Source organism: Brassica napus, chromosome A10, assembly GCF_020379485.1.
Source record: "Brassica napus cultivar Da-Ae chromosome A10, Da-Ae, whole genome shotgun sequence".
Classification (NCBI taxonomy): domain Eukaryota; kingdom Viridiplantae; phylum Streptophyta; class Magnoliopsida; order Brassicales; family Brassicaceae; genus Brassica; species Brassica napus.
In genome coordinates this window covers 19,323,001-19,347,516 of record NC_063443.1, presented here as the reverse complement: position 1 = coordinate 19,347,516, position 24,516 = coordinate 19,323,001, and the positions used below count along the sequence as shown (strand labels likewise).

The 24,516-nt window shown below is 39.4% G+C and overlaps 8 protein-coding genes and 1 non-coding gene across 13 annotated transcripts; 5 read left to right on the top strand and 4 right to left on the bottom strand.

Moving 5' to 3' along the window:
- The first annotated feature begins 1,609 nt into the window (after positions 1–1,609).
- On the top strand, positions 1,610–2,963 carry LOC125579018. The gene is made up of 3 exons (XM_048742207.1): positions 1,610–2,224; positions 2,484–2,738; positions 2,820–2,963. The coding sequence occupies exons 1-3, from the start codon at positions 1,610–1,612 to the stop codon at positions 2,961–2,963; spliced, it is 1,014 nt and encodes a 337-aa protein (XP_048598164.1).
- A 1,618-nt stretch (positions 2,964–4,581) lies between these two features.
- On the bottom strand, positions 4,582–8,452 carry LOC125579112 (two-component response regulator-like APRR7). Of its 4 annotated transcripts, none has more exons than XM_048742684.1 (10): positions 8,228–8,452; positions 7,540–7,855; positions 7,297–7,458; positions 7,072–7,205; positions 6,802–6,966; positions 6,476–6,653; positions 5,975–6,374; positions 5,240–5,897; positions 4,894–5,059; positions 4,582–4,727 (listed from the first exon to the last, which is right to left on the bottom strand). In XM_048742684.1, the coding sequence occupies exons 2-9, from the start codon at positions 7,835–7,837 to the stop codon at positions 4,940–4,942; spliced, it is 2,115 nt and encodes a 704-aa protein (XP_048598641.1). In that variant the 5' UTR covers positions 7,838–7,855; positions 8,228–8,452; the 3' UTR covers positions 4,582–4,727; positions 4,894–4,939. The 4 variants fall into 4 exon arrangements, with proteins under 4 accessions (XP_048598641.1, XP_048598639.1, XP_048598640.1 ...); XM_048742682.1 differs by having other exon boundaries at positions 8,105–8,363; XM_048742683.1 differs by having other exon boundaries at positions 4,582–5,059.
- A 244-nt stretch (positions 8,453–8,696) lies between these two features.
- Positions 8,697–8,778, bottom strand: TRNAS-UGA. Its single transcript has one exon. It is a non-coding gene; the product is annotated as a tRNA-Ser (tRNA).
- Positions 8,779–8,832: 54 nt separating this feature from the next.
- LOC106372606 (DNA topoisomerase 6 subunit A-like) lies at positions 8,833–10,614 on the top strand. The gene is made up of 2 exons (XM_013812849.3): positions 8,833–9,479; positions 9,661–10,614. The coding sequence occupies exons 1-2, from the start codon at positions 8,943–8,945 to the stop codon at positions 10,411–10,413; spliced, it is 1,290 nt and encodes a 429-aa protein (XP_013668303.1). The 5' UTR covers positions 8,833–8,942; the 3' UTR covers positions 10,414–10,614.
- LOC125579111 (pentatricopeptide repeat-containing protein At5g02830, chloroplastic-like) lies at positions 10,594–14,616 on the bottom strand. The gene is made up of 12 exons (XM_048742680.1): positions 13,995–14,616; positions 13,830–13,917; positions 13,548–13,752; positions 13,296–13,403; positions 12,951–13,115; positions 12,286–12,876; positions 12,131–12,196; positions 11,959–12,039; positions 11,644–11,741; positions 11,318–11,528; positions 11,145–11,205; positions 10,594–11,013 (listed from the first exon to the last, which is right to left on the bottom strand). The coding sequence occupies exons 1-12, from the start codon at positions 14,551–14,553 to the stop codon at positions 10,685–10,687; spliced, it is 2,562 nt and encodes an 853-aa protein (XP_048598637.1). The 5' UTR covers positions 14,554–14,616; the 3' UTR covers positions 10,594–10,684.
- Positions 14,617–14,760: 144 nt separating this feature from the next.
- LOC125574844 (protein REVEILLE 4-like) lies at positions 14,761–17,210 on the top strand. Of its 2 annotated transcripts, none has more exons than XM_048742687.1 (9): positions 14,761–15,067; positions 15,452–15,509; positions 15,607–15,730; positions 15,797–15,958; positions 16,065–16,181; positions 16,264–16,373; positions 16,507–16,566; positions 16,728–16,849; positions 16,962–17,210. In XM_048742687.1, the coding sequence occupies exons 1-8, from the start codon at positions 14,877–14,879 to the stop codon at positions 16,746–16,748; spliced, it is 843 nt and encodes a 280-aa protein (XP_048598644.1). In that variant the 5' UTR covers positions 14,761–14,876; the 3' UTR covers positions 16,749–16,849; positions 16,962–17,210. The 2 variants fall into 2 exon arrangements, with proteins under 2 accessions (XP_048598644.1, XP_048598643.1); XM_048742686.1 differs by having other exon boundaries at positions 14,787–15,067; positions 16,706–16,849.
- Positions 17,211–17,344: 134 nt separating this feature from the next.
- Positions 17,345–18,952, top strand: LOC125579113 (mediator of RNA polymerase II transcription subunit 4-like). The gene has a single exon (XM_048742685.1). The coding sequence runs from the start codon at positions 17,458–17,460 to the stop codon at positions 18,727–18,729; it is 1,272 nt and encodes a 423-aa protein (XP_048598642.1). The 5' UTR covers positions 17,345–17,457; the 3' UTR covers positions 18,730–18,952.
- Positions 18,953–19,400: 448 nt separating this feature from the next.
- On the top strand, positions 19,401–21,133 carry LOC106450524 (60S ribosomal protein L4-1). Its single transcript, XM_013892202.3, has 2 exons — positions 19,401–20,562; positions 20,875–21,133. Exons 1-2 carry the CDS (start codon positions 19,456–19,458, stop codon positions 20,986–20,988), a joined length of 1,221 nt encoding a protein of 406 aa, XP_013747656.2. The 5' UTR covers positions 19,401–19,455; the 3' UTR covers positions 20,989–21,133.
- Positions 21,134–21,293: 160 nt separating this feature from the next.
- On the bottom strand, positions 21,294–22,853 carry LOC106372611. Its single transcript, XM_013812855.3, has 2 exons — positions 22,250–22,853; positions 21,294–22,003 (listed from the first exon to the last, which is right to left on the bottom strand). The coding sequence occupies exons 1-2, from the start codon at positions 22,718–22,720 to the stop codon at positions 21,395–21,397; spliced, it is 1,080 nt and encodes a 359-aa protein (XP_013668309.2). The 5' UTR covers positions 22,721–22,853; the 3' UTR covers positions 21,294–21,394.
- Between the last annotated feature and the right edge of the window lie 1,663 nt (positions 22,854–24,516).

The following is a 24,516-nucleotide window of genomic DNA, read 5'->3' as shown; positions in this document are numbered from 1 at the left end:
GCAACCTCTATGCGACCACTCATTCCACCATTTCCCTTAATTGTTGGTGTTAGTAACCCATCGACCAAAGGTTTTTTCAACTCACCATCATTATAATATCTAATAACAGTGGACATGTCTTTTTCTGAAGGTAGGAGAAAAAATAAAATTTATTAGAGCAATTAATATATTAATTAAATAAAAACAAATCAAAGTGCATTCCTTGGGCCAAAATTCATTAGGTGGTCTGATGTAGATTTTGAAAACATATTTAGAGATTTGCAAAGTTTTCCAAGATTATGGACATGTAATCGATTGATCACCTCCCGCCAGTCACTAAATGTTTAGTTAGATGAACCGGTCGATCACCCTTCCTTTTTTTTGCTCCATCTCAACGTTAGACAGACCGTTCTTAATTGTTTTCATATTTCCATTGTGTGTTTAGATTTCAATTTCAGATTGACCACAAACACTTGGGATATAAAAAAAAAAAAATATATATATATATATATATATAGTGTCCCGAGTCTTTTATGTCCAAATGTGAGCAAGATCAAGTGGTGGAAAATCCTTCAAATGATACAATGCTTATGATGCCATAAGGTTCATTTAATCTCTAAAATTTTTGCTTTCATCTTTTTGTCCAAAAGTCTAAATTACATGTAAAGGCTTTAAAATCTCCAAAAACACTACAACATTAATAATACGTTAAAAATCATTAATTTATTTAGAGAAAATTACTCAATCTAACTCTCATTTTTCAGTTAATTACTAATCTAACTCTCGTCTATCGACATATGTTAACTAAAGGGGTAAAAGACGGATTAACCCTCTATATTGTTATTTATTTCTATTTTTACATTAATAGAATAAGAAAATTAAAAATAAAATACACATTAATAAAATAACAACACACGATAGGTTTGAGTAAAAAAATTAGGGTTTATGGTTCCATTGTCGACGAACGTAGACTGCCTCTGAGGGCTTTCGATTTCTCCGTTCCTCCGACTTGCCTCGTGTTCACCGGCGTGAAGAGCGTCGTTTTGTACAGGGAGAAACACCTTACTCGGAGGAGTATAGGTTCCGTAGGCTCTTGTCTTCTCCGCTAGTGGAGCTTGTCCGCCGGTTAGATTCACAGTCGTAAGTCTCTGTCCAATATTTATTTCTGGTTTCAGTCTTCCTCTCAGATTTGAATGAATTTCAAAACAATTAATTTTGTTCACAGTCACGGTGGTTTTAGGTTCCGACAAAATTTGAATCAGTTCTAGTTGCTACTGACCACGTTAAACATCAACTCAAGGTCAGTATATGGTTTCAATCTTTGTCCTCAATGTGAAGTCATAAAACAGTATTGATTTAGATTTTTCATTGTTTGTTTGTCAATTTAACATCTATCAGTTCATTTTAGTCAGTGTAACCAACTCTTACATGTTATATAGTGAATATTTATTTGTTATTTATATGCATTTCTCTGTAGTTATTTCATGCTAATGTTACTTTGAACTTTCCATTGCTAGATATGGCCTCAGCTAGCACTACGACTAATTATCCACAACGACTATACAAAAAGGGGAAAACACCTAACCAACAAAAGAGTATGAGTTACTATAGTTATTTGTCAAATTTTCAAATGGTGGAAGTAGGAGTAGGAAACGACGCATGGGATGCACTGAAGAAGTCATCAGTTGGAGTTTTTCCTAGACTTTACGAGCTTGATTTCATATGGTCTGCAAAGGTTGTTCATTACCTCTTAACGCATCAGCTGGTAGTTAGAAAGAACTATGAGATATGGTCGTTAATTGATTGGCAGCCGATTCGTCTCTCTTTGTTAGAGTTTGGTGAGATAACTGGTTTGAATTGTGATATGTTTGATAATGGTGACCTTTGCAAAGTTGACCATAAAGAATTTTGGGCAGAACTGAATGTGTGTACAACTGTTGGTCCTAGTCTGAATGAGTTGCAGTTGGTATTGGGAAGATGCAAGAACTGGAGTCTTGAGAAAAGGATTATAGTAGGACGGTTGTGTATTTTGCATATCGCAATATTTGGCATAGCTCCTACACGTCGGATCCCGTTGGAGTGTGCAAAGCGAGTACTTGATTTTGAAGCTTTCGGGAGATATCCATGGGGTCGAGTTGCATGTAAGAGTTTGATACACTACATTAAGTGTGTCAGTTATGACGCAAAGAAATCATATACAATGGAAGGATTTGTGTACGTGCTACTCATATGGGGATATGAGGCTGTTACTGGCCTAGGAGATTAGTACGGAAACAAAATTGTTGAGGTAGAAGTTCCTCTCCTTTCATGGGCTGGATCAAGAAAACGGTTCGTGTCTGACGACTTCATTAGACAAGAAAAAATCGAACACGAAGATAAGGTACCAAATTTGTAATGTTTTATTTCTTGTTTTTGGTGATTTCTTTACTCTTGTTTTTTTTTTACTTTTATGTTTGTTTTGACTCTTAAATTGAATGAATCTCACATTCATTTTTTATTTCCAGGTTCGTGTACGGCATTTCTTTTCACACGTTGACGAGAATTTAGTCCCTAAATGGGATGGTGAGCTTGAAGATGAAAATGTGAACCACTTGATCCGTGATATACTTGATGACTGTGTCAATCGTAAAGCATGGGATTTAGTTGAAACTTCTGTTACGAAAAGGACTAAGCGTAAAGAATCTATCCCCATGAATGTTTCAGAGGATTCAGCAAACAAGGATAAGAAGGCTAAACCTATGGAAGATTGTCGGTATAATGTGAGTACAATATTATATTTTGGTATTAAATACTAGTTGGTATGATAAGATTTTCTAAATTCTTCAATGGTTTTAATGTAGGCTGACGGTAATGATACGCCAAGCACTGCGATGTTGACCATGTTGAAGACTCTGACCGAAAAAGTAGACAACATGAACACCAATATGGCTACTAAATTAATGGCTGGTTTGGATGCAGCAATGGTACGAAGGTTGATGTCATAATTGGTCCCTTAATTGAGAAAGTCGCATTTAAATTATTGTTTGGTTTAAATTAAATCTGATTTACATGGTTTGTCACGATTTGGTTAATTGGTTAAAATTATATAAGTCTGTCTTCAAAAAAAAAAATCTGTGGTCAAAAGTAAATAAATCTGTTGAAGTTTGTTAACTAAATCTATTGAAAAGAAATAAATCGGTTGGAAATCTATCAAAACTAAATAAATTGTGGGCAAATGAAACAAATCTATGAAAACAAAAATAAGTTTGTCAAAAATAAATAAATTTGTGTCTAAAGAGCAAATAAATCTATCAACCTTAAATAAATCTGTCAACCTTAAATAAATCTGTCAACTTTAGATAAGTCTGTATCTATAAGAAATAAATCTGTCAAAATTAAATAAATCTGTTGCCAAAGAAAAATAAATCTATCAAATAAATCTGTGAAAATCAAATAAGTCTATCGATTTTAAATAAGTTCGTAGCAATGTAGAAATAAATCTATGGTTCAAAGTCTGTGCTTCTTGTAACGTGAATCAAATAAATCTATCAAATGGTAAAATTGTAATTATTAATTTTTTTTTTTTTTTTAAAAATTAAAAAATTATATTAATGGCAGTTTTTGGAATTAGGGTTTAACATAACAAAGAGTCTAAGAGCAATTATAGGTATCAAAACTAACCAGTTTCAAAAAGTATTTTTAAATTATAAAAGAAAAATTTGAAAAAAATAAAAAAAAAGTTTCGAAAAAAATATTTCAAAAAAAAATTATAAAAATTTCGAATCTGAAAACATATAATCTGAAACTATAAAATTTTTTTTTTTTATTTTTATTTATTTATTTTTATTATTTTTGTTTTGTTTATTTAATTTTAAACCAAAGGTATTAGGGATATTTTACCCTTTAATGAATGTTATTTTTGTGACTTTTTCCTTCTAGTGCTATTTTTGAGACATAAACTTCAAAAGGTGCTATTATTGATAATTGCCCTAAAAAAAAAGTCAAAATGATACTTAATATGAAACATAAAGAGTATAAGTTTTCAAACAGATGTGTGATAATTAAAGTTTTTGTTTTAAACACAGTTCATTCTTAAATAAAAAAACTCAATTCAATAAGTTGTCTTTGAAATTCTATTTTTCACACAAATTTATCTATTTCAATATACCTGACTAAAAATAATTATAAATATTATTGGAAAAAAATAATAATTAATTTTATCCCAAATGAATATTAAAGAAACGAGCTTTACAAAACTGTAGAGATACCTGCACATGTAAGCATAGTAAAAACTTTAGCATACTAATTTTTAATAGCGAGAAATGCAAATAATCACATTGTAAATAATAATATAGGTAAATTAATTGGTAAATAATAATATAGGTAAATTAATTGGGTTTCTAGCAAAGTAGAACCAACTAACTACCCATCGAATTTTATTTTTTTCTCGAGTTTCAACACACAAGATAGAATATTCTTTCCCAAGTTGTAGTGACTAATCACACACGACTTGTATACGCAACAACCGTAGTTCATCATAGCGGTTGCAATCAATTGATATAAGAGTGTTCTTTTTTAGAAATGGAGTTGAAATATTTGTTGAAAACAAAAGAAAGGAGATAATATCAGTAAACTACAATATATATGCTCCAAAACCAATATAGCTTATACAAACAAACAGTGGGTTATTGTTTTACAGAAGTTTACAACATCTACAACCACACCCTCCAACTCATGAACCAAATCCTGTCCTGAATCCACAAACCACACTATACGATGACAAAATTACAAACAATCAATTTGTCTGTCGTGTGTGTTCGTGGAATACTAGTGTAGTAGTATCAAAGAATCACACTTTGAGGGTAAAGAAAATTGTTAAAAGAAATGATATATAGACTGATAGACAGATCCCAACAAGGATGATGAGAACCTTACAAGTTTTTTTTCCTGCGGACAAGTGTTGGTTTAGCAGTTTTTCCCGTTAGCTATCCCTCGGCGTTTTTACGTCGTTATCATCCGTTGCAGCAGCTGTTTTTCGGACGAACTGGCCACGGACACGAGGTCGTTGTTCCGCTAGTTTTTTCCTGCTTTGGTATCGCACCTGAGTAAAAATAACAAACCACTTTTATCTATCACCCACTAAGGCAACAATTGTCAATATTTTCAAATACAATGGATTTATATCTTTAAGTTTCTGTCAGCGTTAGTATATGTTATATACTGTGTATCTTAAATGATGACTATAATACATAAACACACAAGTATCTAACAATCAAATTACCTTCTTTCTGAAGCACCTCTCCTTTCTCTTCTGACGGAACTTTGTCAAAGCAGCTTCCCTTTGAGAGATCTTATTCTCATCTGCTACATTCCCACTTCCACTTCCGCTACCATCACCACTTCCGCTTTTGCCAGCACCATTTTCACTTCCCATGTTCACTCCTCCAGCATTCATGCCATTACTGCTTCCATATGGGTCATTGCTTCCATGACCACTACCTGATCCACTTCCATTCACACTGTAATTGACTGTGTTGTTGTTGTTGTTGTTACCTTCAATCGTCTCATTGTACACATTAGACGATCCATATTGTGGTGGTAACTTCCGCTCAGGGACGTGAACAAGATTATGCGAGGAGTGATGATGATCACACGGTAGAGGCTGAAACAATGAACGCTTTGCTGATGAAGATCCTGCCGGGCTTACTTTTGGAGCTCCAGGCTTTGTGAAAGCGTTGTTCACAGTTGTGGAACTCATTTCCACGTTATTGCTACCGACGCGGGAGTGATGATTGCTAGGGAGACTCTCGTTCATGTTTGAGTGACAATCACATGCCGCTTCAGTCCTTTTTATAAGTTCTTGGCAATTATTATCATGCCGAGGATTGCTTCCCAAGTTCCCGCCAGAAAGCTTATTGTTGTTTAAGGCTGGATTATACCTGTTCAAGTCCAACAATATAACATTATATATAAAAACAGAACTTTTAGGATTTGTTTATGATTCTACAGTAAGTACCTTGAGAAAGCTGAACCCTCTGAACGCCTCAGCACATTGCGGTCATCTCTAACTATTGTCTCATCATCTTTAGCTCCTCTATGCCTCTTTGAACTATGTTCAACGTGCATTGGCTCTTCGGGGTTTTTGATGGCAGCTTCATTGGTGTCTACAGTTTTGCAGTGTGTGGTAGTAGGTGCCTCGGGTTCTCTGTTATCTTGAAGTTGATGACCAGACGTAGCTTTGAAACCCGAGCCTCCGTCTTCATGCATTTGTTTACTTGAACGGCTTTCACTATTGAGGTCCAAAGGTCCCTTTCCAACGCAAGTGCTTTTGGTTAAGGGTTCATCTTTTGGCTCCAGTGTCAGATCACAATTTCCATGTATACTAATCTCCAAGTCTCTACCCATTGTGATATCTTCTGCAAAAATTATTTAAAAGATTTATTCAATAACATATTTTAAAGTTTGTGATAAAGAAGAGTATGGAAGAAACTGAGAGATCACAACTTCTTTTCTTTACCAAATTTTTCATCCTGTTCTTGAGTCTCCTTCTCAGCAGGTGCTGCGATCAAGTGATTACCGGGAACCTCGGGGTTGGAATGTACCACTTGTGCGCAAGTGCTATCAACTCGATCCCATGGAGATACCGCTCGTGGACTGTCATCATCAACCTCCACAGCTTTTTTCGTCCAAGAGCTCTGAAGAAAATATATATATATATATCAAAAACAAATCTAGATTTTACAAATAAAACTTCAGAATTGGTTAACATCATTTAATTCATCACGGGGAAGGCAACTTATCAGATAATATATTAGATTATTGATATTTGCACATTTTTCTAACCTGAGCACCACTGCCATCACTACTTCCATCACTAGCATTCAGGCCATTGCTCTCATTCTCATTCTCACCACTGCGTCCTGAATCGTTGTCAGATTTCATAATAGTCTTTGATTTCACAGACTTTTGAGTTTGGTGAGTTCCGCTTTCACTTCCACTGCCGCTAGACTGTGAACAACAAAACAAGGAAATCAATAATTTGAAAATGACTTCATCACATCAAACAGATAAAACAACTCCCAACAGTGTTTCAAATATGAGCAAAGCACTTACACTCTGACATCTTCTCCAAACATGTTGCCAAAGGATTTTAAGCTCGTTTTTTCTTATGGGCTTAACGAGAAAGTCAACAGCTCCTTTTGATAAGCACTTGAAGACCAGCCCCATTGAGTCATGAGATGACATCACTGCAACAACAAATCTCACAGGGGAATGTAGTTAAAAAGCATCACAGGGGAAGTGACTGATGCACAACGACAAGAGAGATAAAGAACTCACTAATGACAGGGATGTTCCGACGGGATTTGTGATTCAAAATCTTGCATAAGAGGCCGATACCAGATAAGTAAGGCATGACTACCTCCGTCAACACAATATCAATATGATTGTTTAGATCTTCCAACACCTTCCAAGCTTGTACACCATTAGCTACCTCAACAACTGCCATGAAATAAAAAAAGAAGTTACTTCTCATTATCAATTAATGGATGCAAATATATACACATAGGCTTCAAAACTGACCTTCATAGCTACAATTACGAAGAAGCGCAGTAACTATATAACGAGTACAGTCATCATTCTCCACCAGCAACACTCTTATGGTTCTCACATGAAGAAACCTTTCCCAGCAAACAGTGGCCGGTGTTTGCTGCGAAATTGGAATTTGCAGTCCACCCCCAGCCCCTCCTGCACTCCCGTTTCTCACATCCATAACAACTCCATTAGCTTTATCTTCTCCACTAAGCCTCTCTTTCGTCTCAACGGGCTTCTGATCAGTGACTGGGTAACGCGAACCCTCACCCTCCTCATTAACATTCATCACACCAGCTCTGCTTCCCTGTGTTCAAAATAATCAAAATATTAAAATACTTCTCCTCACCACTATAAGAACAAATATAATCGAAGAGTAACTCAGGTTAACAGAACAAAGAGTTGATTAACACGAATCTTGAAACCAGCATAGATTACTGCAAAATCATCAAACCTAAAAACTAAATCTCGATTCTCGACCTAATCACATCAAACAAATCATCTGAATTCCAATTCCTACAATAATCAGATTCTAAAACGAAGAATCGAGCTCTACCTTAGCATCCAGAAATTCAGATCCAGCACAAGCAGCTAAACATGGAATCAATAATTAAGAAAGGAAAGCAACTACACAAAGAGAATCTGAGCTTCTCTGCTTATGGAAAGAAGAACAAATTACACAAAGAGAGTGAGCCAGTTTGATTTATCTCCCAGAGAGTGGATATCGGAGACGACCATAAGTTTTTTTTTCTTTCCCGGAGATGGATAGATATTAGAAAGTTTGTCGCGGAACCAAAAAAAAAGAAAATAAAAATTGAAATATCTGACGTGGATAAAACTAGAGGTCCCGAACGTCCGATAAGACCCACGTCTGATCGGATATTTCCACATCACGTATTCGCAGGGATTGCTGACGTGGAGCATATCAAAAACACACGTTCGGGACGCTAGTGGCGGATCTTTAGATCTTTTCGGGTTGACACGTCGCGTAGTGGGTAGGGAACGCCAAGTTTAATCTCATCTGGACCGTCGACTTGATTCTGGCCAAAGAGGCTGCCGTTTAAAGATTTTATCAGATGTGATTAATACTGGGCTCAATATATGGGCCGTAAATGAGGCTTTTAAGAAGAAATCCAATAAAAAAGAAACGTCGACAGCAGGGTTCGAACCTGCGCGGGCGAAGCCCAATAGATTTCAAGTCTATCTCCTTAACCACTCGGACATATCGACTGCTTGTCGTTTCTCCCTCACTAGATGAATCAGTAACGTATGTTAGATCGCTTATATAGACCTAGAATAAGCCTTTCATTCACCAGAAACGTTGACCTAGTGTAATATTTTCCCGCCATCGTTAGTACCAGAACTCTCTCAGCCGCCGCATCTCCGTCGCCATCATGGCGGATAAGAAGAAGCGAAAGCGAACTAAAGAGGACAAAGATGAGGATCTTCCTTTCAAAAGCATCCTTGAATCAGACGAAGCTATCCTGAAACTTCTCAAATCCTACATCTCCTCTTCTCTAACCGCCGCCGCCGCAGGAAGTAGCGGCGCCTCCTCCTCGTCTTCATCGAAACCGCTAACTCTAGCTGACCTCTCTCTCTCATCCTCCTGCCGTGAAGTTGCGGATCTCTCCCTCTCCTCCGTCCAGACGGAAATAGAGACGGTCATCGTTCAGATCGCCCGTTCCATCCTCGCCGGAGATGGATTCTCCTTCAGCGTTCCCTCGCGCGCCGCATCTAATCAGCTCTATGTCCCTGAGCTAGACCGCATAGTGCTTAAAGACAAATCTACCCTCCGTCCCTTTGCGTCAGTTTCTTCCGTCAGGAAGACAACCATCACCACGCGGATACTCGCCCTTATCCACCAACTCTGCCTTAGGAACATTCACGTCACTAAGCGTGATCTCTTCTACACAGACGTTAAGCTTTTCCAGGTAAAGTTTCTTCCTTTCAGTTTTACACATTCCAAGCTCTCAGATTTGATGATAAAGATAGTAACTTTTAGATTCAAAATAATCTCTCTGGCTTTTTCTGGCATTGATTATATATAGTTGAACAGAAAAGTTTCAAATTTGGAAGAGTTTGGAACCAATTTGCAACCTTGATGAATTTCAGGACCAGACACAGAGTGATGCTGTGTTGGACGATGTGTCGTGTATGCTCGGCTGCACAAGGTCAAGCCTCAATGTAATTGCAGCGGAGAAAGGTGTGGTGGTGGGAAGGCTCATATTCAGTGACAACGGAGACATGATAGACTGCACCAAGATGGGGATGGGTGGGAAAGCCATTCCACCGAACATCGATCGAGTTGGAGACATGCAGAGTGATGCTATGTTCATACTCTTAGTTGAGAAAGATGCAGCTTACATAAGGCTAGCTGAAGACAGATTCTACAACCGGTTCCCCTGCATCATCGTCACTGCAAAAGGCCAGCCCGATGTAGCCACGAGGCTGTTCTTGAGGAAGATGAAAATGGAGCTTAAGCTTCCGGTGCTTGCCTTGGTGGATAGTGATCCTTACGGGTTGAAGATCTTGTCGGTTTATGGATGCGGGTCGAAGAACATGTCTTACGATAGCGCAAACTTGACTACACCTGATATTAAGTGGCTTGGGATCAGGCCAAGTGATTTGGATAAGTACAAGATTCCTGAGCAGTGTAGGTTGCCGATGACTGAGCAGGATATTAAGACCGGGAAGGATATGCTGGAGGAGGATTTCGTGAAGAAGAATCCTGGGTGGGTCGAAGAACTTAACCTGATGGTGAAGACAAAGCAGAAGGCTGAGATTCAGGCGTTGAGTTCTTTTGGTTTCCAGTATTTATCAGAAGTTTACTTGCCCCTGAAACTGCAGCAGCAGGATTGGCTCTGATCTTCAGGTTGCTGTTCTTATTGAGTTACTGTTCAATTAGAGACCAACAAGTTTACTGATATGTGTTATCGCAGAGATCGATATTTGGGTTTTAAATTGTGTTGTATCGGTTTACACAGAACTGGGAAGATATTTGTAAGCTGTTTTTTCTGAATGTACACAGATATTTGCATCAAGATATTCTGCAATCTTTCCTCGTTATTTTTCTCCAATTTAGTTTGAAATTTGCATAGAATACAAAGATGATTAGTTATGTACCAGTCAGGATCAACTACTTTTTGCGCTGCAGCCACTTATGCAAAGACGCCTTTGTCACCATCAACCTCTCCAGAATTGCAGGCCTCCTCGTAGTGGACATACCGACAATCGACTTGGTGTTCTCTGAAGTATGTTCTGTATTTTGGTCTGCATCATCCACAAATCTTGCATCCTGTGTTATATCTAGCACACGTCTTTGTCCAGCAGGAAGAACCACCAGAGACAATTCATCTTTCAGGAGCTTTACTAGCGCATCTTTTACAGCAACCTCTTGCTTCCCTGAATCGGTATTTGCTTCACCGGTTCCTAGGATGATCACCAAATCATCTTTCACAACATCACCTGCAAGAGGGAGATTCAGTTAGTTACAATAGTGCATGTGATACTTGTATGATCCAATTTGAAGTGGTTAGTGAGTCAAAACAGTAAATGAAAGAGAGAGGATGTATTGGTTTATGTGTATTGATTCTTACCTCGTGTATAGTCTTCCTTGATCATTCGCAAAACTGCTAGAACAACAAGTCGAGCCTCAACCTGTTAATGGATGAATAAGGTTGACATGAGCATATGCTTCAGGAGTTGGATTGATAGGAGTATAAGCACATAAAATACTTCAATGCCTCATTGGTTGTCACCATTAACTTACCTTGGTAAGTTCTTGAAGGTCAATTGCAAGGTGTCCGGATGTTCTCTCTTGCAAGTGCGAAGCTACTTTTTCAATGAGTAGACTAACAGGTCTCCCAAAGTCAGTACCTTCCAGGTCGCTTGCTTTGTTTTGGCTTTGGCTGTTTTCCTGAATGACTCCTTCGCACCACTCCTCAATAAGTTCCTTGAGAAAGTGATCGTTAGGTTTGTACCTGCAGTATAGTGGTTTTGCTTGTGAGAAAAGAGGAACATCTCTTCAGTTGTATGAAGATACAGAACGATCAAACGAGAAATAGAAGTATATTATAAAACTTGATTGTACTTTACCCTGCTTTTCGCATGTCCTGATATATGGCTAAGCATTGCCTCACTTCAAGTAAAGAACCATATTTGCTTCGTGCTTTGAGAAGCGTATTATAGGTCACCTGAGAAACAAATTTCTGGTATCAGAAATGCTGAAACAACTGAGAAACTGCTTACCCTGTCCTATCTAAATGTAGTTCGTTTAGCTAAAAGACTTTATTTACTTAATTCCGGTCTGCTGCTAAGGTGGCGTAAACAGTTAAATCCTTTTGCTGAAGGATTAATATACAGGAAATAAGAGAACAAAAAGCAATAAAGCCATCCGACAAGGAGAGTTACCCAGTTTGGCTTTATCTGAAATCTCCTCATCTCCTCGAACAAAGAAAATGCCAACTTTAAACTTTTATTTTCCGCGCATATCTACAAGACATGTTGAAACTTTACACCTCTGAGTTGAGCAATAACTAAGAACAAGGGAGAAATGTCAGCACTACTAAGAGAGAGAATAAACCTTGATAGCTGTTGTGTAGGCAACAACATCAGGTCTGGTTCCATCTGAATGCATAGTTCTCAGAATCTGTGCTGGAAGAAGAATTTCTGTTAGGGAACTTATAACCTTTCTGCATATAACAAATTCAAAAAATATCAAGAGAAGAGTTGACTCACCCGTACGGCACCTTCTACATCGCCTGAACCTCCACATATATCAATCAAAGTCGACCACGTTATTTGATTAGGCGCAAGACCTAGGCTCTTCATTTCGTCCATCAATTCTTTTCCTCTATAGTAATCGGTACCACAAGCTTTCAAGAGTATATTATACGTTGCTGTTGTTGGTTTGAAGAAGAATCTATTTGAAGCTTGGATATAAGGTGAAGAATTGCTTTTCACCAAAGACCCTGGACCATGATGGTTCAATTTATTTGGGTTGAAAACGCCACCTTTACTAATTATATCATCTGCATACAAGGCTTCCTTTGCGGAGCTTCCCTTCCAAGATTGAAAAAGTCGAAAGGCTCGATCATACTGGCAAGCTTCAACGCAAGCATGCAGTAGGATGTTGAAACACTGAGAATTGGGCTCGCAACCAGATGCAAGCATTTCTTCAAATAGGTGATTTGCCTGCTCCACTAAGCCTGCGTTGGCACATGCGCTGATTAACGACGACCATGTATGAGTATTTGGGGTTACACCAACAGATTGCATATCCTCTTTGACTTTTAGAGCCATTTTCCACATCTTTGCATCTGCAAAAACCTGATCTCGAGGCATTATTTAGAGACCCAAGGGATACAATATGTCTTGCTTTACCAAACATGCCAATAATATACCTTTATAATAGTACAATATGTAAAGGCGTCCAACTTCAACAGTCCAGAGGATTCCATTCGTTTTGCTTCTTTGTATATGTCCTGGGCGAGATCAACCCGTCCAGCCAGGCAACATGTTTTCAGTAGTATGTTGTAGGATGTCATGTCAGCTGTAACATTAAGTTTCTGCGCATGACATGTAGAGTTTGAAGGTCAGTCAATACGCACTCGTAAATCTGAAACAGTTCACCTACTCATAACTAGAACCAACATCAAAATATAACCTACCAATTCGAAAAACTATCTAGGACAGTTCACCTACTCATTAAATTACATAGTGTTATCAAGAGAGAAGGAAGCACACACCTGCATATTCTTGTATACTTTTAGTGTGTACCCAAGATCATGGGAATTAACATTCATTAGGCTGTTCATAACATAAATATTTGGCTTAATGTCTTCTTTCAGTAGATCCTGCCACAAGAATTTGAGTTAACTTCAAGTGAATGTACCCAAATGAAAAAAAAAACTTGAAGAGCGCATGCACTTCTGTAGTAGCAACTTAGTATTTCAATTAAGTGATGCTTACGTGAAAAGCCAGTATAATCAGGGAATTACCTCATATATGTACCTTGATTTGACATAATCACCACAAAGGCCACAAACATCTATCATAGTGCGGTATATATACATGTTAGGAGCATCCAAAATCTGTTTGCAGGCTTCATATGCTGTCATTACAGAGGCCATATCTCCTTTCTTCCCAAAACCAAGAATAATTCTACAAAGCAGTATCTCTGTATGCGGCAAAAGACATGCGTATCTGCATTGCATATTCATCAAATCATTAACACACACACTCGTGGTTATTGGCCCAAAGAAGACCAGAACAAGCCTTACCTAAGAGCTAACTGGGGATTGGAAATGTCAACACAAATCTTGATGACATCAAACGGATCCACCAGGTCTTTGATTTTGAATCTGAAACCTGTAAATATCAATCATCCGAGGTTCAAAGTCTGTTTTAACAGCACAATGTAACAGCAAGATTGATGGTATATATACCGGCAAGTATCTCCATCAAGTCAATAGCTTTCTCAACTTGCACAGAGTTAGCCATTGCGCGAAACTGCTTCCTCATCAGCTTCACAGACGAGTCATCATTGACGAGGTCCAACGGAGCAATCCCTACCTTCTCAATTCTCTTCAGAGTGTAAACCACGCTCTCAACCTTCCCTTGCCTAAGATTCAATGCAATCCCTTTCGATAAGAGATCAGAATCAACCATCGAAGCGAATCGCGCCGCATTGGCTCCGGACTCCGCAGCTAAGGTCTCGGCGATGAGCGCTACGTCTTGGATTCTGCCGTCCTCGGCGAGCTTCGAGGCGAAATCGGCGTAATACTCCACGGAACCGTCTGGAGTCCATCTCACGGCGTCGGGGAAGTGATTTGAGAGATGATTCGCCGATGAAAGTGAAGGCAGTTGCTTGGTGAGAGAAGAAGTGTATTTAGTTTTACGGTTGTGCTCCGGTGCGGTGGCGTAGCGGCGGCGGTGATTGTGGTGGTGGTGGTGAGGATTGGTTATGAGGGAGGAGGAGGGGAAGACGATGACAAGGTCTCTCATTCCTCGCCAACGGTTAGGATCATCATCATCAATCACACTGGCTCACTCTCTCTGCTTTTTATTTTATTTTATTTTTATTGGATTGGATTTGAGAGGCTGTTCTTACGACTACTGAACCGGACCGGGTTTGTGGTGGTACAGTACACCGGTTTGACATTTAATTTTTAATAAAATTAAAAAAGGGAGAAAAATGTATGGCCTCAAAATCGAAGCGAACCGTCTCCACATATTTATCACCAACTTCTTGCCCGCCATGTGGATAATCCTCATCTCTCTCTCTCTTCACTCTCTCTCTCTAAACGATCGCTATCTTGGAAAAACCGATGACTTCGTCGCTTTCAAGCAATCCGATGGTCGCTGAAGAAGAAAGACCGATGGAAACGTCAACAGATCTTATAGAGACAACGACGACGGAAGCTCCGGAGAAGAAGGTGAGGAAAGCCTACACGATCACTAAGTCCAGAGAGAGTTGGACGGAAGGAGAGCACGATAAGTTCCTCGAAGCTCTTCAATTGTAAAAATCTCTTTCTCTCTTCTTCTACCTTTGGATTTGGTTTGCTGAATTCGTGTCGTCCTGAGCTCTAATTGTAGTTGAATCTGCTTAAATTTGCTTCATTTCTTCTTAGTCTGTGCTTAATACACTAATCAGACAAAAGTTTGTATTTTTGGTCTGGTTATGTAGTAGATCATCTAGATTTTTGCGTGTCAGATGAATGTTAATTGGGATTTTGCAGAAGCTACTTTGTCATCTTACGTTGTCAACATGTTTCAGTAGAGGATTTAGCAAGTGGTTTTCCTTAATTAATGAATTTTTATTGCAAAAGCCTATGTCTTTTATTCAGACACTTTGTTGCTGATACTACTTACTGGTATCTGACAATTCTCTTGCGGTTCTTAGGTTTGATCGTGACTGGAAAAAGATTGAAGATTTTGTTGGTTCAAAGACAGTTATTCAGGTTTGAGATCCAGCTGCTTTCGATTTTGGTTTTAGTAATAAAATACATTGGCGTGTTTCTCCACACAGTCTTAATGTGCCTACTTGATTTACAACAGATCAGGAGCCATGCGCAAAAATACTTTTTGAAGGTCCAGAAAAACGGGACTTTAGCACACGTGCCACCTCCTAGGCCTAAACGCAAAGCTGCTCATCCTTATCCTCAAAAGGCATCGAAGAATGGTTAGTTCTATTATGATTAGAAATTACATTGAGTCGGATCTGAACTAAAAACTCAATTGTTTGCAGCTCAAATGTCGCTTCATGTTTCAATGTCCTTTCCTACTCAAATAAATAACGTGCCTGGATTCACTTCATGGGATGATGATACCTCTGCATTGCTTAACATAGCCGTAAGCGAGGTTATTCTACCAAAAGATGAACTTACTACTCTTTGTGGAGGAGGAGAAGGCATGCATTCTCATTTGTACTCTTTTTTTTTTTTTTGTATTTTGCTTGGCATTTGAGTTTCTCCACATGATGAAGGTTCATATGCTAAATATGTTATTTGTTTCAGATGTTATTGAATCGAATGGGTCAACAAGTGGGGGTAGTCCTTCAGCATCTGGTATAGGAAGCTCAAGCAGAACACTATCTGATTCCAAAACGGCGAATCAAGCTCCCTCAATGCACGGTGATTATTCAAACAATTGTGGAAACTACTTCTTGAGCTTTTATTTTATGGTAGACATTGTTCTAATTGGTAGTTTTTGCAGGTCTTCCTGATTTTGCTGAAGTTTATAACTTCATTGGGAGTGTCTTCGATCCTGACAGCAAAGGCCGCATGAAAAAACTCAAGGAAATGGATCCTATTAATTTCGAAACTGTGAGTTAGAACCTGCTTGATTGCCTTTTTAAGTAAAATCATGTGTGTGACAGTAATATATTCATCATTTAAGCGTGTCTTGAACTCTGCGTTCTCCTTGAGTACCCTTCACTAATCGCAGTATGCCTTGCAGGTTCTGCTATTGATGAGAAACCTCACAGTGAACTTGTCAAACCCTGACTTCGAACCTGCTGTAAGTGTTACGTTGATCATAACTTCCATGCTCGTTGGAAATAAGTCTATTTCTATCTTGGTTTGTGTTCATGCTCGTTAGGCACATGAACTACTGACTTCTGGATTATTGCAACAAATGTAATTTAACCTTGAAATAGTCTGAATACTCTGATGCTGCAGGGGAAGGTCCTGAACAATTAAGCTCTTAGCAGGGCAGTGCGGGACCCCTGGTCAAGAACCAAACAAGTGATATATCTTCTTGGGGAACTTCTTGCTCACAACAACTGTCTATCAGCTATCAAGTAAGTCTGGTTTTGATCTCGTCCCTCTGCTGCCTATAATCCGTATCTCATTTCTCTTAAGGAGCTTACCAATTGGCTATCTAATCTCTTTGCATTTGGTGGATTGTGTCAGATGTTGCTTGCGGTTGTTGTCTGAGGAGAACATAACTGACCAAGAGGGGAATATGGCAGTTTTGGTCAGAACCAGTTCGGTGAATGGTAGATCTCTATATATTTATCAATGTGTGTGTATGTAGTTAAAAAAATGATATCTATTTATTTGTTCATGCGTTCTGTAATTTGTAGTCACGATTGTATTTATTTTTTGGTCATACATACATATACTGAAACCAAAGGCAAAGTATCCAAACCGTCGCATTGTTGTATCTGTATCCAGCTTCTCTTAATATTTTGAAAACCCGGTTAACGGTAACCAGAAAAGGATCGAATTGGTATGGGCCGAGAGGGTCTTTATGGGCCGCAAGGGTCTTTAAAACCCTCTGTCGTGGCCTGAAGGTTTGAAAGTTTGGGTGTTTTCGCAACTGATCACAACCGTCGATCTATATACCAAAGGAAGTTCTTCGATGTACTCTCCCTAGACTGTTCTCAATTTTTCGCCGGCGGCGAGGATGCTACAGCATCAGATCGGTCAATCTCCGGCGAGACTAGGGCTAACAGGCCCTGGCTCTCCTTCCGTACAAAACCTAACGCCTTCTCGTCATGGCCATCCAACCTCCTCTTCCTCCTCCCAATCTCACCACCAACAACAACAGATCCAACAACCTCCTAACCTACCACCTTCCTCCGCCGCAGCCTCATCCTCATCCTCGGCGGCTGTTTCCTCGTCCGCTTTGCTATCACTCCTTCCGCCGCTTCCCCGAGCGCAGGCTCTTCTCCAGCAGATGGCGGTTTTATCATCCAAGCTCTTCGACGTCTCTCCTAATCGCGCGCTCTGGCTCTCCGCCTTCCGCGGCTCCCTCCCTTCGTTCCTCACCTCGCACTCGCTCCCGCCGCCTCCGCCGCTCGAAATCCCTAATCCTTCGTCCACCAAGGAGATCCTCTCTCAGTTCAATTCCCTCCAGATGCAGCTCTTCGAAGCCGTCACGGAGCTTCAAGAGATCCTAGATCTCCAGGACGCGAAGCAGAAGCTCGCGCGTGAGATCAAATCCAAAGACTCGTCTCTCCTCGCCTTCGCCAACAAGCTCAAGGAAGCTGAACGTGTTCTCGATATGCTCGTTGACGATTACGCCGATTACCGCAAACCAAAACGAACCAAAACTGAAGACGAAGAGAATGACAATGAGTCTTCTCCCTCTGTTACCACCACAGTCTCTTCTCAGCTCAAGCTTAAGGACATCTTAGCCTACGCTCACAAGATCAGCTACACAACATTCGCTCCTCCTGAGTTCGGCGCAGGGCAAGCGCCTCTCCGTGGCGCATTGCCACCAGCTCCACAAGACGAGCAAATGAGAGCTTCTCAGCTCTACGCCTTCGCTGATCTCGACATTGGTCTACCTAAAACCGTGGAGAACATCGAGAAGAAGGTTGAAGCACTCATGGAGCCACCACCTCCACCAGAAAGCATGAATCTTTCTGCGATTCAGGGCCTGCTTCCACCGAATATCGCAGTTCCTTCGGGATGGAAACCGGGAATGCCGGTGGAACTGCCGAAAGATTGGCGCTTGCCGGCTCCGCCTCCTGGATGGAAGCCAGGAGACCCTGTTGTGTTACCGCCTGAGTTGGTTCCCGCGCCTAGAGCACAGGAGCAGCAACAGATGCGGCCTCCTCAGGGACTTCACAGGCCGCCTGATGTCATACATGTCCGAGAGGTTCAGCTTGACATTATGGAGGATGATAGCAGTGAATACAGCAGCGAGGAGAGTTCAGACGACGAGGAATAATCAAACACTATGATTCTCGATATAAAGGTAATGGTTATCCTATGTTACTGATAGTTCTTGATTAAAGTTTGTGTGACTGATGTAAAATGTTCTACTTGCTACTCTAGAGGCTTTTCGCACCAAAATATGGATTCGAATTCTGTTTACAGAAAGAGTTGTTGCATCTTTTTCTAGAGAGCCAGTGTTTAGCGTGTTTCTAATAAAAGTTCTAACTTTCATGAAAGCATTTGATGCCGTTCGGCTACAAAGTTAAGTTGGATCGTCGTTGATCTTGTTTCAAATGATCACAAGTGAAGTGTGGAACTTGGAAATTTAAATGTTTTGTAGCAAAAGTTCAGAATGTTCAGCAGATTTCTCTACAGAGTAAAATGCCACATACCACATACTCAAAAAAACTATCAGAGTACATACTGTAACCTACTTTTCGTATATATTAAAACTATACAGTACTCTCATATTTCAAATTTATTCAGACTAATATCAGCCATTTTACTCTCGAGTACAAGGATTATACATTTCCAAACTAATTAATACTATAAAACTATTCAGCCCAGTATAATTTGAGGAAAGGCCCAAGAAAATAGGATTTTCTCATATTTGGGCCTATGGGCTTTTCAGACAATAGATTTTCAGACAAGAGATACATCAACCATTTACTATATATATTTCCCCAAAAACCCTAACGCACAGCCTCGATCCCAAATCCTCATTTCCCTCCAAAAAACAATGGCAGCCGCCGCCGCACGCCCTCTAGTCTCCGTCCAAGGACTCGACGGTGACATGACCACCGACCAATCCACCACCGTCTGTTTACCAGACGTCATGACAGCTCCCGTGAGGCCAGACATCGTCAACTTCGTCCACGCCCAGATCTCCAACAACAGCCGTCAGCCTTACGCCGTCTCCAAGAAAGCCGGTCACCAGACCTCCGCCGAGTCCTGGGGAACCGGACGTGCCGTCTCCCGTATCCCTCGTGTTCCCGGCGGCGGAACTCACCGCGCAGGTCAAGCGGCCTTCGGAAACATGTGTCGCGGTGGTCGTATGTTCGCTCCGACTAAGATCTGGAGACGCTGGCACCGTCGCGTCAACGTCAACATGAAGAGGCACGCGATCGTCTCCGCCATTGCTGCGACAGCTGTTCCCTCTCTAGTGATGGCTCGTGGTCACAAGATCGAGAACGTCCCCGAGATGCCTCTCGTTGTTAGCGATTCAGCTGAGGCTGTTGAGAAGACCTCCGCCGCGATCAAGGTTTTGAAGCAGATCGGTGCTTACGATGACGCCGAGAAGGCTAAGGATAGTATTGGGATTAGGTCTGGTGTTGGTAAGATGAGGAACCGTCGTTACATTTGTCGGAAAGGTCCTCTTGTTGTGTACGGAACCGAGGGAGCTAAGATTGTGAAAGCGTTTAGGAACATTACTGGTGTTGAGCTTTGTCACGTTGAGAGGCTTAACTTGTTGAAGCTTGCTCCTGGTGGTCACCTTGGGAGGTTTGTGATTTGGACTAAGTCTGCTTTTGAGAAGCTTGAGTCTATCTATGGATCTTTCGAGAAGCCGTCTGAGAAGAAGAAGGGTTATGTTTTGCCTCGTGCGAAGATGGTGAACGCTGACCTTGCTAGGATTATTAACTCTGATGAGGTTCAGAGCGTGGTGAAGCCGATTAAGAAGGATGCGAAGAGGGCTGTGATGAAGAAGAATCCGTTGAAGAACCTTAATGTGATGCTTAAGTTGAATCCTTATGCTAAGACTGCAAAGAGGATGTCTCTGTTGGCTGAAGCGCAAAGGGTTAAGTCTAAGAAGGAGAAGCTCGAGAAAAAGAGGAAACCCGTCACTAAGGTATGCTCAACGCTCTCCTCTCTAAGTTTTGTTAGTACTTTTAAGTCACTTCTAGTGGATGGTTGTTTTCATTTTGTGCTAAGCAGTCTATACTGTGTTGATTAAGTTTTATCTTCTGTTCAATTCGTATGCGTTGCAAATAATCTGTGTGTCTGTTGATGTGATTTGTTGCTGGAAATTGTTCTTTGATTGATAAGATTATTTTTGGAGAGAAGATCATGTTCTTTTCTGAACATTTCATAGGTTGTTGTGAATTAGAATCGCAAAGCTGTCTCATGTCTTTAACCATTTTGCTGTATTCTTTTCCTCTAGGAGGAGGCACAAGCTATTAAAGCTGCAGGAAAGGCGTGGTACCAGACTATGATCTCTGACAGTGATTACACAGAGTTTGATAACTTCACCAAGTGGCTCGGAGCCAGTCAGTAGTTCTATCGTGTTTAGGCAAAGATTTTGGTTGTCGCTTTATGATATTCATTTGTGTTGGATTTAATCTCTGGAGTTGTTATGTCTTTGAATTTAAAGAATATGAACATGTTTTAAACTCGGTTCAATTATTAGTTCTTTTGCTTCTTTTTTCCCCCTAAAATTCGCAATTTTATAAACCAATCTCTTTGATCATCTTCGTCATAACAATCAGTATTAGTGAAAGTCTATTTAAAGATCTGAATTAATCAAAGCGAATATAGGTATTCTTGGTTTTAAAAGATAAATACGTAAATATTATCAAGACATTATTCTAACAAACCATATTTTTGTAAGGAGTTATTTCATCGTCGATTTATTTAATTTTAGAAACCATACAATAAAAAGTTAAATAATAATGCCACTGATATTAATGAGTCGCATTTTTTGGCGATGCAGCAATAAATTTGACAAGCGACTTGGTACCTCCCAAAGTAGATGGGACGATAAGCACAAGCCCTTTCGCGACAGACCCAACCCAACATGAATTGAATTCAAACTTATCCTCGAACGCTAAACTCACATCAAGTAGTAATCCAACATCTGTCTCCTCCAAATGGTCACCACAATCGCAATCGCCAATCGCTTCATCTCTCGAGTGTATCTCTACCTTCATACCATGACGCTCAGTAGTACTATCTTCGCCACCGCTTTGTTCCTTGAGGAACAAGAATACATCCTCAGCAGCTTTAACAGATTTTTTCATGCATGCTAGTGGCGTTTTCGAGCATGTTTTGGCCCGGATTACAAGGGGTCCACCGCGGTCAAGAACCGAGACTGGCCTAGGAAGTTCATTGATGAATTTATCTCTTTTGACTGGTGGGAGGTAGAAGATTGGTTTGAGTGTGGTCTGAGAATGAGCTAAAGAGCTTTGGATTTTAGCCCATTTTTTCAAGAAATCTGTCTCAATGAGGAGATCAGCTATTAGGATGCTGCAGCTTATCCCAATTGAGTATCCACCACTCTCGAAATTAGTCACCTATTAAGATATATAAATAGAAAAAACAACTTCAACCCTTTTTTTTTGTCAACACCTCAACCATATTTAAAAGGTGAAAAAAAAATGAAAACAATCTCAATATAATATGGAGTATCTATATATAATATAGCTCTACAATATTCAATATTGATATATGTTTTATTATTATAATTGTGTATATAATATAGTATACTATATGTTATTGATGGTTTTATCTTATGAATAATTTTACTGTTGATTAGTTACCTGAACATAGAACAATGGAGAGAACTGAGGATCAACTTCATCAATGTCTCTCCAGAAGACAGTCTGTGCTTCAGCTATGTTTTTGTCTCTCTTCACCATTTCAAAAAACTCCGGCAAACTCGCCGGGAACCTAGCCTCCACCAGCCTAGCGCCACTATCGTTGGTCACCACCTCCAGACCATCTTCCTCTTCCTTCACCGTCCTCCTCCGCCGCAGTCTACCACAAAGCAAAGGCTGCTCGGTCAAGACTCTCCCTAACGACTCCTTTATCCAACCGGCGACTAACCACCCTCTCTCACCACAATCACCGGCTTGCTTGTAGTACGTAACTATGTTTAGTGTTCGCCGGAATATTCCTGCTCCGACGGGATCTTGGACTGATATGGAACGGACTTCACGTTGTTGTGTCACTTCCACCGGCATGACGCTCTGTACTCCGGCGATCATCGACTTGTGGACTATTGTTTCCATTTAAGCTCTTATTTGTGAAGTTGGCATTAGTTAGTCCTCTTCTATATATAGGAACATAAAAAATTACGTATTATAAAAAGCCAAATTAATTTTGTAATTAATTGATTAAGAACTATAAGAGATGTGCCTTAATTTCATAAAAGAAAACCAACGGTAATATGTAGATACATATCCAATCTGAGCCGACCTGCATTTAGTTGAAACTATTTTACAAATCTTCTTTGTCCATTTTCTTTTTCTCAGTTGCGTAAAATGTAAGTATGGAGTTTTAATGAGCATTTGACCTTAGTCCAAGATTTGCAGTTGGATGCGGAAAGGTAGTAAGTATTAAACCGTAATGGTTGTAAACTTTGCAGTTAATGACTGGACCTCTGTTATGTTATTAGCAGTCTAGCATGTGTGAATATTCAATACGAAGTTGAAACTACATACATAACATTAATACGTTAATATGTGTATGTACTACCGCCAACTTTTTCTGTTAAAGAGTATATAGTATTGTAAAACACCTTAGTTGAGGATATCTATGAGAAGTTCTCAAAATATAATAAAATGATAAATAATAGTGTTGAGTATCTTAAAATATAGTTTTAGATATGATTAAGTACTGATGTATACTTAAACGTTATTATTAGGTGTTGTTAATTAAAAAGCAATATCATACAGTCTCTATTGTATCATAATGCTTTAAGTAGACAGTAGATACTTCTACAAAAAGAAAGTGTTCAGCGTCCAGCCTTCCAACTACTTTTTGTATTATTGTGAAACTCCCCAGCTAAAATTCGAACCAAATGAATTGAACCCATGATTTCCGTATGTAGACTGTAATCTTTTAATCAACTTTCGAAGCTTTGGATACTCACAATAAATGCCACCCATTAGCAACAAACTTTTATAGGTCCTCCAGCACGTAGCAATCGCGACATTGTTAGCCATTGCTTGTAAATTTATTAAGTTATTTAACCATTGCATATTTTTATTAGAGCTTAGAATTGATAATCAATCAAGTTTTACAAAACCAAATCAACCTCTTATACACATGACATTTTTCAAAATTTTGAGTTAGCTTTTGATTTTAACACACAGAGATAGATATACATATAACCCAAAGTTGTAAACCTATACACATTACATAATCCAGTAAAAATCGTACATACGTACGTTCTAGCGACATATAGTTAAACGTTTCCAGGTCAGCACTATGCCAATCCTTACTGAATGCAACTCAAACTGAGAGGTTATACTATTGTGAAATGATATTTACATTATTTTCTGATGAATACTTATGAAACATGGTTTGAAGAGCTCCGCCACTGAGCTGGCCTCAACACTTTTTTCTGAGGGACAAGGTATCCGTTATGATCTTAAAATAAGTTTCTCTCAGGGACAACTACCCTTGTTGCTAGGAACATTTTCTACAAGATCTTCTCAGGGTGATGAAGAAGAAAGACATTGTGTTCTACAATATATTCGTAGATAATTGCTTGTATAACCATAACTTTTTTTCTGATAAACGATATACAAGCTTAATTTGAAGAGTTGCTTCAGATGATTCCAACACTTCCTAACAACAATAATGTTTTCATTGTGCTCAAATGCTAACTATATGTATTAGTGTGTTATTTGGTTTTAATCAAAAAATTAGTCAAGACATTAATTCATATCTTATTAGTCCGATGTGCTTTTTTTTGTCAAGATCTTGAAGCTTTTAGGATTAATAAGTTGGAATGAGGACCTTTTTCATTTTATATGATATTAACCATTTAGGAAAAAAAAAAATTCTATACTATTATTTG